Raw genomic sequence first — 10,000 nt, 5'->3', positions numbered from 1 at the left:
CAAAACGTAAATGCGATGCTGTTTGTTACCATTCTTACTTTTTTAAAAATATCTTAAAATATGTGACGGAGAACTTAAGCACACATCATTAAGTTTCACTAGAAACAGCTGTTGTATTGCCGTCTTCAAAGCCACCAGACTCCATTGATAAAACCGGTCATTTTACACAGGATCAGTTAGTTTGTCTGTGTGACTTTGGTGTTTTGAAGTGTTGGTTCAGATCCAACACAACTCTTCTTTAACACACAAAAACACAAACAACCTCACCGATCGATCAGCAGGGGACCACCATCTCTAAAATTGCTGTTTTTGTAAATGGAGTCTGGTGTGTTTGAAGAGAGCGATAAAACGGCTTCTGGTTAAATGAAGTTCTGTGTGAACCTTCGTCAGGTGTCTGTCCCCTCAGGGCTCCCGTCTCACCTCTTTGCGGACGTCTCCTCGTTTCTGAGGTCGCAGCTTCTCCAGCCAATCAGCTCTGATCTCGTCGAAGTACGTCTGGACCCGAGACTTGAGGGACTCGTACTGCCAGATGGCCGCCGAGCCGAAGGAGCAGCCTGTAAACTGACCTGGCGTTAGCACCTGTCTGTGACATCACTGATGACGTCATCATACCCACCCCCCACAGGACGGCGTCACCTACCCCCATGGTGAACACGAGCGGCCTGACGAGCCGGCCGAAGGAGCGGGGGGAGCTGGAGGGCGTCAGGGGGGCGGGGGACTCTGTGTGGAGGGGTCCCAGCTCCTCCTCCCCCCGTCTGGATTCTGGTTTTCTGGTCGCTTTTCTGAAGCCGCATCTCTGCTGAAGGCTGTGAGGCCACCTGGTGGACGGATAGAGAACTTCAACAACAGAGAGGGACCAACTGGGACCACGTAAGACCAGCTGAGACCACAAGAGACCATCTGAGACCAGTTGGAACCATCTGAGACCAGTTGGGACCATCTGAGACAAGCTGACACCAACTGAGACCAGCTGAGGCCAACAGAGACCATCTGAGACCAGCTAGGACCATCTGAGACTAGCTGACACCACTTGAGACCACCTGGGACTACCTGAGATCAGCTGAGACCAGCTGAGACTACCTGAGACCACCTGGGACCACCTGGGACTACCTGAGACCAGCTGAGACTACCTGAGACCACCTGGGACCAGCTGAGACTCATTCGAAATGATCGTTTGTTGTTAACAGAGTTTCACACTATACAAAAAGGTTCCGTCCTAAAAAAGCACGATTTTTGAATGGAGTCTGGTGTGTTCGGCCACGTCCCACTGAGGAGCAGTCAGGAGCAGGTCGGTGTTCTCTGTGGTTCAACAATTCTTTATTTAACTTGAAAACAAAAAAACAGAACATTTGACAGCAGTGAAAACTTTTAAAACCTCCAAAATACTTTAAAGCAAGACAAAACTTGTACTTTTACTAAAGTTCTTCATTTACTGACATCATTTCAAACATCAGCAGAAATATTAAACATCTGGTGTATTTTTACTGTACATTTAAAAACTGTGACTCATTATTAAGATGTTTAACTGATCACATTTTAGACCCAGAAATCAGGTGATTAAAGCCACGTGCTGCCTGCTGACCTGAAGACCATTATTTTATAGTGTTTTATCTATATTATCTGTCTTTCTATATATATGTGACACTAAAATAAACTTAATTAAACTTAGTAACCAGATGAAAACTAACCAAACTAGCAGTTAGCTCAGTTAGCTACCCTGCTAGCTACCCTGTTAGCCTGTTAGCATCCTGTTAAGTCTCACTGTCCTTGAGCGCTAACGGAGCTCACTCCGACCAGCGGGGCTCCGGCCGCCTGTCAGCCGGGACAGGCGGCCTCCCTCCGGCTGCGGTGACTGACCTGCCGGCCCTCACGGAGCTCCGTAAAACATCTTTCCCGGTCAGCCTGAGCAGGACGGCGCAGCTCCTCCACGCCATGGTGGAGCCCGGTGACCCCGTCCGGCCGACCCGGCGGCAGGCCCATCATTACCGGGTCAACACGGAGCTCCGACAGCCGAGCGGAGCGGCCACAGCGCCGCCTGGAGGCCGGAGACGGACACACCTGCAGCAACAACACACTGTGTGAGGTCAGCGCATGCGTCACAGACCGGGACTTCCGTCAGGACTTTCAAAATAAAACAGAAAATCAAATTAGATTTCTTGTGTTTTTTATTACTGCATTACAATTCACTAATTATCCAGTTTTATTGATTAGGCCAAATGTCCTAAACATGGAATAAAGTGTTACTGTAGTTGTTTTGATCATATCCTCCATTTATTACTATTTGACTTTTTACTGCACATCATGTATCTGACAGCTTTAGTTACTTTGTAGATTCAGATGAACATCAGAGAATATAATCAATAAATAGCTGATATTATATCAGTTAGACTTTAGGAAGTTCACAAGCTACCAAACAGTATGTAAAGTAATGTTTAAAACATATAAAGTCATTCAAAAGAGCTCCACATTCACCAGCTGCAACATTAAAGTGATGAAGATATTATTGATCGATGATTATGATCCAGTGATATTGATTATTCTGCAGAATTCTTTGCGGATACTTTTGTACTTTTACTTAATTAACACGTTCATTGCAAACAACAAAGACATGAAGTATTTCCACGGTAGTAAAAGGCCTCAGCACTTCTTCCACAGCTGTTTTATAGTAATGGATAAAAAGATAAATAAATAAGTATTGATGTGTATAAACAAAGAAGCAACTAAATAAATAATGAAATGAGGGAAATCACATATATAACATTTAGAAAACATTTCCTCCAGAGGTAAACGGTACATTTATTTTGAAGGCGCTGAGCAGCGGAAGTGCCGTGGTTGTTTCCGGTGGTTGTGTTTGGTGTGGTCCTCGCTCTCACTCGGCTCGGCTCGGCTCGGCTCGGCTCGGTCCAGCGGCAGCAGCCTCTCTCAGCCGTAGTGAACCTGAGCGGAGGGAAGATGGCGGCCCCTGCTCTCTCCAGTCGGGCTGGCTCGGCGGGCAGCCTCGGGAACAGCCCCACCATGGTCGCCGGCAGGCTGCCGCCCGGCGGCGGCGTCGGGCCCGAGCTCGACTTCAGGTCGGCGGCCCGCATGGAGGACCTGAACCGGCTCATCCAGGAGTTCAGCAAGCACGACCAGCGGGAGTACGACGACCAGCGGGCTCTGGAGATCCACACGGCCAAGGACTTCATCTTCTCCATGCTGGGTGAGGACACACACACACACACACACACACACCGTTATTTACCGGGGAAACACACCGGGTTCACGGTGAACGGTGGTTTAGTTTGGCCGTTAAAGGGCTGCTGGTGGGAGGATGCCCCCCCCCGGACCCCCTGGCTCCACCTGCCCCGCTGTGTTATTCACGCTCCTGCTTTTTGCAGCCAGACCGACTTTAAACCCAGAAATGATTCTTCACCTGAGCACAGGTGAGGCCTCGGGGATGCGTTCAGGGGCCTCTAAACAAAGCGGTTCCTCCCATCATCCAGCTGCTGCTCTTTGGTCAGAAGTGAGCCGTTACATCACTCTCTGCACACACACACCAGACTGCATTCACAAAAACAGCAATTTAAGAGACGGCGCTCTAATGCTGCTTTGAGTGGTTCGTCTGTTTGTGTTACAGAAACATTTTGTTCAATCCAAAGTGACCCTTTAAAACACCAAAGTCACATGACCACACAAACACACTGACTGATGGAGGCAGCAGCAGAGCAGCAGCTGCTGTGTGAAGTTACTGTTCTTTCTCTTCAAAGCCACCAGACTCCATTGAAAAAAAACACCAATTTTACATCACAGAAGATCAGTAAGTGTGTTTGTGTTATTGTGTGACTTTGGTGTTTTAAAGGGTCAGTTTGGATTGAACAAAACATTTCGGTAACACAAACAGACGAAGTCGAAGCAGCAGTAGAGCACCATCTCTTAAATCCCTGTTTTAGTGAATGTAGTCTGGTGTGTGTGCTGTTTGTGGTTAAACCAAAAGGATCTTCCAGGTCTCTCTCTGTAGGGATCCTTTCCATGATGCTGTCACACACTGAGAATAACACTCTGAGCCTGTCTATCTGATCCACTGGACCAATTCCAACACTTTTAGTGCCCATCAGCCATTCAGACGGTGTAATAATCACAAATGGGGCCCAGGGTGAATACTCCTTTAATGCCCACCATCGAGGGGACGCAGTAAATGGAGAACACTCCACCACGCTTCCTGATTTCAGTGACGATAAACTGAACCTGAACATGATCCTCATTTCAGTTTTAAAGGATGACATTAGTCGTCGCCGGCTCTTCCTGCTGATGTTAACGATGTTTGAGACAAAGTGTGTTCTGACAGAGTGAGGTCACTCCTCGGCTCTAATAAAACTTTATTAACAGCAGCGGCGGGTCTGTCGTCGCAGTGTGAGCGGGGACACGGAGGAGGACGAGTGGAGATGTGAGGTTTGATCATTGTGATGCTGGATCTTCTCCAGGATCTGGTTCAAACAGTGCAGACACAAACTGTGACTGTGTACAGATGTAGTCAGTAGATGCAGAAAGATTCAAAGACTGCAAATAAACTCAACATGTGAGCTGTCGGGGGGCAATCTGCAAGAAGTTAAAGGGTAGATTCAGAGTTTTTAAACCTGGGCTCTAGACCAGAAACAGTAGTTATATCGCTTTCTTTAAAGCCACCAGACTCCATTAACAAAAGTAGTAATTTTACCTCACAGAACACAGGAGTTGCTGGACTGTTGCTGCCTCACTTGGTTAGTTTGTTTGTGTTGTTGTGTGTTACAGAAATATTTTGTCCAATCCAAACTGCCCCTCTGAAACACCAGAGTCACACAGTAACACAAACACACTGACTGATGGAGGCAGCAGCAGAGCAGCAGCTCCTGTGTCCTGTTCTCTAAAATCCCTGTTTTAGTGAATGTAGTCTGGTGTGTGTGCTGTTTGTGGTTAAACCAAAAGGATCTTCCAGGTCTCTCTCTGTAGGGATCCTTTCCATGATGCTGTCACACACTCAGCATGCTGGTCCTTCACCTGCCTGGATAACGTCAGGTGACCACAACAGCTACGCAAAAACTAAATCTACTAAACAAGGAAACAAGTAACAAGCAAGAGAGAATGAAGATCTGATATAAATAAAGCAAACAGCCAGACTCTTCTCAGCACAGAGGTGTGACGAAGAGGAGGGAACACAGTTAAAACCAAGACCTCCCAAATGAGCCCCGGTGTCCTGAATAGGCCGAACAAACGGCGTCTGTCCACCACAGCGTGTGTGTGTGTGTGTGTGTGTGTGTGTTCACTGAGCGGAAAACCAGTTCAGAGGGATCCGGTCCAGATGAACCTGTGACGACCTCTGTAGGACTGGGCTGGTGCTGGTCCCTCTCCTCGGTACTTTAGTCTCTCCGTTCTTACTAAAACATGATTTCTTCATCATCATCAGGACCAGAACCTGCTCTGGTGCTGGTTCTTTGTTTCCATCTGTCCGGTGCCCAAAGCTCGTTCTTCCACCGGATAGTTTCCCGTGTGGCGGTCAGCGGTGGGTCTTCATGACCCAGTTTGGTGAAGCACCGAGTCCGTGTGAGGCCGGTGTGATCGCCTGCTCTGCTCTGCTGTGTCTGTGTGTGATATGATGTCGTCGCTGACCTGACGTGTCCTCTGTCTCCTCCGGCTCTCAGGAATGGTCCAGAAGTTGGACCAGAAGCTCCCAGTGGCCAACGAGTACCTCCTCCTGTCGGGCGGCGTGCGGGAGGGCGTGGTGGACATGGATCTGGACGAGCTGAGCGTCTACGCCCGCGGCACAGACTACGACATGGACTTCACCCTGCTGGTCCCGGCGCTCAAACTCCACGACCGCAACCAGCCGGTGACCCTGGACATGAGGCACTCGGCGCTGGGCCACTCGTGGCTCAGCCTGCGCCTCTTCGACGAGGGAACCATCAACAAGTGGAAGGACTGCTGCACCATTGTGGACCACATCAACGGGACCACCAACTACTTCTTCTCTCCCACGCTGGTGGCCGACTGGTTCTACCAGTCCATCTCTCTGGTGCTGGTGGAGGTGCAGAAGAAGCCGCAGAGAGGGATGCCGCGGGTGGAGAAGGTGGAGAGGAACGGCACCATCATCTCCGTCATCCTGGGCGTCGGGAGCAGCCGGATGCTCTACGACATCGTCCCCGTGGTGTCGTTTAAAGGCTGGCCGGCCGTCGCTCAGAGCTGGCTGATGGAGAACCACTTCTGGGACGGGAAGATCACGGAGGAGGAGGTGATCAGCGGCTTCTACCTCGTCCCCGCCTGCTCCTACAAAGGCCGCAAGGAGAACGAGTGGCGCCTGTCGTTCGCCCGCAGCGAGGTGCAGCTGAAGAAGTGCATCTCGTCCAGCCTGATGCAGGCGTACCAGGCCTGCAAAGCCATCATCATCAAGCTGCTGTCCCGCCCCAAAGCCATCAGCCCCTACCACCTGCGCAGCATCATGCTGTGGGCCTGCGACCGCCTCCCCGCCAACTACCTGGGCCAGGACGACTTCTCCGCCCACTTCCTGCTGGGCCTGATCGACGACCTGCAGCACTGCCTCGTCAACAAGATGTGCCCCAACTACTTCATCCCCCAGTGCAACATGCTGGAGCACCTGTCGGACGAGACGGCCGTGCTTCACGCCCGCAAACTCTCCTCGGTGCGCTCCGACCCGGCCGAGCACCTGCGCACCACCATCGAGCACGCCAAGGCCGCCAACCGGCTGACGGTGGACCTGCAGTGGCGAGGCAGCGCCAACAACCTGCCGTCGCCGCAGTCCGACGCCGGCGGGGAGAGCCAACCGGACGACCGGCTGGCCAAGAAGCTGCAGCAGCTGGTCACCGAGAATCCTGGGAAATCCATCTCGGTCTTCATCAACCCGGACGACGTCACGCGGCCGCACTTCCGCATCGACGACAAGTTCTTCTGAGACTGAGCGCCGCTCCGCCGACTCCTCCTCCTCTCTGCTCCTCGCCCGGTGCCCCGCCGCCTCCTCTGAAACTTTATTTTTTACATTTTTTATGTTTCTCAGCCACAGAGTGAAGTGAGGTGATCGTCTAGTCGTGTCCGCCACAGTTTTTTATTTTTTTATTTTTATTTTTCTAGTCCCCTCCTGGTTCACTGTGTGCCCTGTGTTTTCTACCTGCTGGTTGCCTTTTAAATAGACAGCTGAGTAGCAGCAGGTTGTTTTTAAAACTGAAAATCCACCTTAAGATGGAGGCGCTGTTGTTACGGTTTGATTATCAGGGATCCTGGAAATGAGACCAAACAAGCGACTCCACGCGAGCGTCGCTGATCCTCCTCACAGGTGAAGCCTGGCGTCGTGACGCTTAGAACAGTAAATATGACGTGTTTGAGGAAAAGGAAGTTATGAAGGACGCCTAAAAACCTTCTCATGAATGATGACTTCTCTAATAGTTTAGACAAAATATATAATTATCAGATTCTGTCTCATATAAAAGCCCGTTAATCCCACATTATTAGCAAAACTCTGAAAATGACTCTAATAATCATCACGTATCCAGTCTGAGTTATGAGGAAAGTTCCCTCACAAGCAAAGTCGAGCATCTCAGACTTATTATTATTATTATTATTATTATTATTATTATGAGAATAATAGGAGATCTCTTATAAGTAAAAGATTTTAAAATTCTGACATTATGTCTTAAAATTAAAGAGAGAGTTTCTCAGATTGTGTCTCATAATTCTGTTTTAGTACCTTAATACATATAAAAGGGTTTTTTAACCCTCAGCTCCTCTGTGTCCTCATCCTGGTGTCTGAGTGACTGTAGGTAGTAAAAGTGTTGGAACTGGTCCAGTAGATCACCTCAACCAGAGAGACCTGGAAGATCCTTTTGGTTTAACCACAAACAGCACACACACCAGACTACATTCACTAAAACAGGGATTTTAGCTCACAGGACACAGGAGCTGCTGGTTTAGCTGTTGAGACTTTGGTGTTTTAACACGTCAATTTGGATCTGAATTAAATCTTTGAAGCACGAAAGTTACACAATAACATGAACAAATTCATCAATCACTGTATTGGAAGACCAGCAACTCCTGTGTTCTGTGAGGTAAAATAACTGTTTTTGTCAATGGAGTCTGGTGGCTTTATAACAGCCGGACCAATTCCAACACTTTTTGCACCTACCAGTCATTTAGACTCCTGAATGTGGACAATAAGAGTCCAGGCTTAAAAATACTGGAGCTCCCCTGAACGTCAGAGTTATGAGATTACAAACCCCCTGAAATCTGTTGTCCTTCCACCACTCCGTCTCTCCGCTGTGATTTGAGAACACGAATGTATGAAACATTTGAAACTGTCCTCCCGTGAGCGGCAGCTCGGCGCCGTTATGACTTCACACTGAGCCTGGAACAGCGCCAAGACGGTTGAACACGAAGGCACTGCGTACGATTGTATTCACGCTCAGGAGGCGGGGATGCCAAATGGCACAAAGAGACGTCTCGGCCCGGGACGGCAGAGAACAGATCTCCGTTTGAAGGTGGATTTAGTCCCTGCGGGGAACGTCTCAGTCCGCCGGAGGACGACGGTACTAACGTCTTAGAAACTAACTGTAAATATAGAACAGTGACTGAACACTGGTGTGTAGAGAGAAGGAGAGACAGACTGATGATGATGGTGATGATGATGGTGATGATGATGATGATGTGCGGACTACTTTTCGTCTAATTTTGCACAGAATGTAAAAACACTTTTCCTCTTGACGGCGGACGCCACGTTCGCCGATTCTGACATGAGATGTTGTATCATATCAGTAGAGGCGTGACGCTGCTGAGGAATGGTCGTACTGCGCCTTTAAGATGCGTGTTAACGGGCGCCAAGTCCACAGTGGAGCCGCAGGAATATGTCATCACGCGCGGCGTGCCGACCAGAGCGTGGCGCGGTGACACGAGGCGCCCGCTCTCTCGGCGCCAAGGCGTAGGCGAAGTTAGCGGTTGATGCTAACGACCTCTGACGTGAGCGAACGGCGTCGTCGGCGTAAATAAAAGAGTGTAAACGTTTCTCAGTGATTCTGAGGCGCTGAAGTTCTTCTTCTTCCTGTTTTAGATGAAGACGGTCAGTCACAAATCTGCTTAAATCTGATCGATCAGACGGGATCGATCAGAAGGGGTCGATCGGAAGGGGTCGATCGGACGGGATCGATCAGAAGGGGTCGATCGGACGGGGTCGATCGGAAGGGGTCGATCGGAAGGGGTCGATCGGAAGGGGTCGATCAGAAGGGGTCGATCAGAAGGGGTCGATCAGACGGGGTCGATCAGACGGGGTCGATCAGAAGGGGTTGATCGGACGGGGTTGATCGGACGGGATATTTCTTCTTCTGTTCGACGTCTTTTGAAACGTTTCTGAATCCTCAAACTTTCTGCGTTTCAGGTTTCCATGATGAGATCATAGATCAGTAGATCAGTAGATCAATAGATCAGTAGCTCAGCGTTCTCTCACTGTACCAACAGCTGATCATTAATTATTGATTAATCATTATAAACGCTTTGAGCCGGTTTTTATCATCGTCGAGCTGTTTTCTGCCGACAGACTCGACCGGCAGACGTCGGTAAACACGGTCGTGGCGGGGTCCGCCTCACCGGCAGTGCAGACCGCCACCACGAATATGATCAGAAGTTTGATCCGAAGACGAGAGCTGCTGTGACGGCGCTCTCTGACCGCCGGCATCACGCTCGCCACCGCCGTCTGACCACGTTCACTGTCTGAGTTCAAAGGGGACGCAGGTGTTGTAGGACAGCGACACCACTGCCGTTTAAATTGGTTCCCAATCAGCTTCGCCGGCGCCGTTACCGGGGAAACGAGGGCTCGATTTGTGGCACAAAGGAAGCACGTCACCAAACCGCCATAGAGATGGAGGTCCGTTCTACGTCATCAGTAGATAAATGCTGCTATCAGAGCGCAGACGTCGGGGTGTGATCACTTCCTGTGCTCTGTTACGATCAGACGGGCGAACACGTGAAGATATTGATCTGGCTCTCTTGCTCG

The 10,000-nt window shown here is 49.8% G+C and overlaps 2 protein-coding genes across 3 annotated transcripts in view; one reads left to right on the top strand and one right to left on the bottom strand.

Annotated features, from left to right (window-relative positions):
• parlb (presenilin associated, rhomboid-like b) overlaps positions 1-1,958 on the bottom strand; it is a 5,531-nt gene extending 3,573 nt beyond the window's left edge. For both annotated transcript variants that reach the window (XR_011584175.1, XM_070829779.1), the window contains exons 1-3: positions 1,858-1,958; positions 641-818; positions 421-561 (exon numbers count right to left, since the gene is read on the bottom strand). Coding sequence is in view for 1 of the 2 variants with exons in the window: in XM_070829779.1 (XP_070685880.1) it covers positions 421-561; positions 641-818; positions 1,858-1,934 (396 nt within the window). In the remaining variant the exon portion in view is untranslated. The remainder of the gene's footprint in view (positions 1-420; positions 562-640; positions 819-1,857) is intronic.
• A 990-nt stretch (positions 1,959-2,948) lies between these two features.
• LOC139200475 (nucleotidyltransferase MB21D2) lies at positions 2,949-7,405 on the top strand. Its single transcript, XM_070829778.1, has 2 exons — positions 2,949-3,199; positions 5,655-7,405. The coding sequence occupies exons 1-2, from the start codon at positions 2,953-2,955 to the stop codon at positions 6,917-6,919; spliced, it is 1,512 nt and encodes a 503-aa protein (XP_070685879.1). The 5' UTR covers positions 2,949-2,952; the 3' UTR covers positions 6,920-7,405.
• The last annotated feature ends 2,595 nt before the right edge of the window (positions 7,406-10,000 follow it).

Source organism: Pempheris klunzingeri, chromosome 4, assembly GCF_042242105.1.
Source record: "Pempheris klunzingeri isolate RE-2024b chromosome 4, fPemKlu1.hap1, whole genome shotgun sequence".
Classification (NCBI taxonomy): domain Eukaryota; kingdom Metazoa; phylum Chordata; class Actinopteri; order Acropomatiformes; family Pempheridae; genus Pempheris; species Pempheris klunzingeri.
The sequence above is the reverse complement of the archived record's forward strand: the minus strand, read 5'-3'. Positions and strand labels throughout refer to the sequence as shown.

Bases quoted from the DNA above. Each gene is read 5' to 3' on its own strand.
- LOC139200475 (XM_070829778.1), top strand. From the start codon at position 2,953: ATGGCGGCCCCTGCTCTCTCCAGTCGGGCTGGCTCGGCGGGCAGCCTC. The intron at 3,200-5,654 runs GTGAGGACACAC...TCCGGCTCTCAG, and splicing joins CTTCATCTTCTCCATGCTGG to GAATGGTCCAGAAGTTGGAC.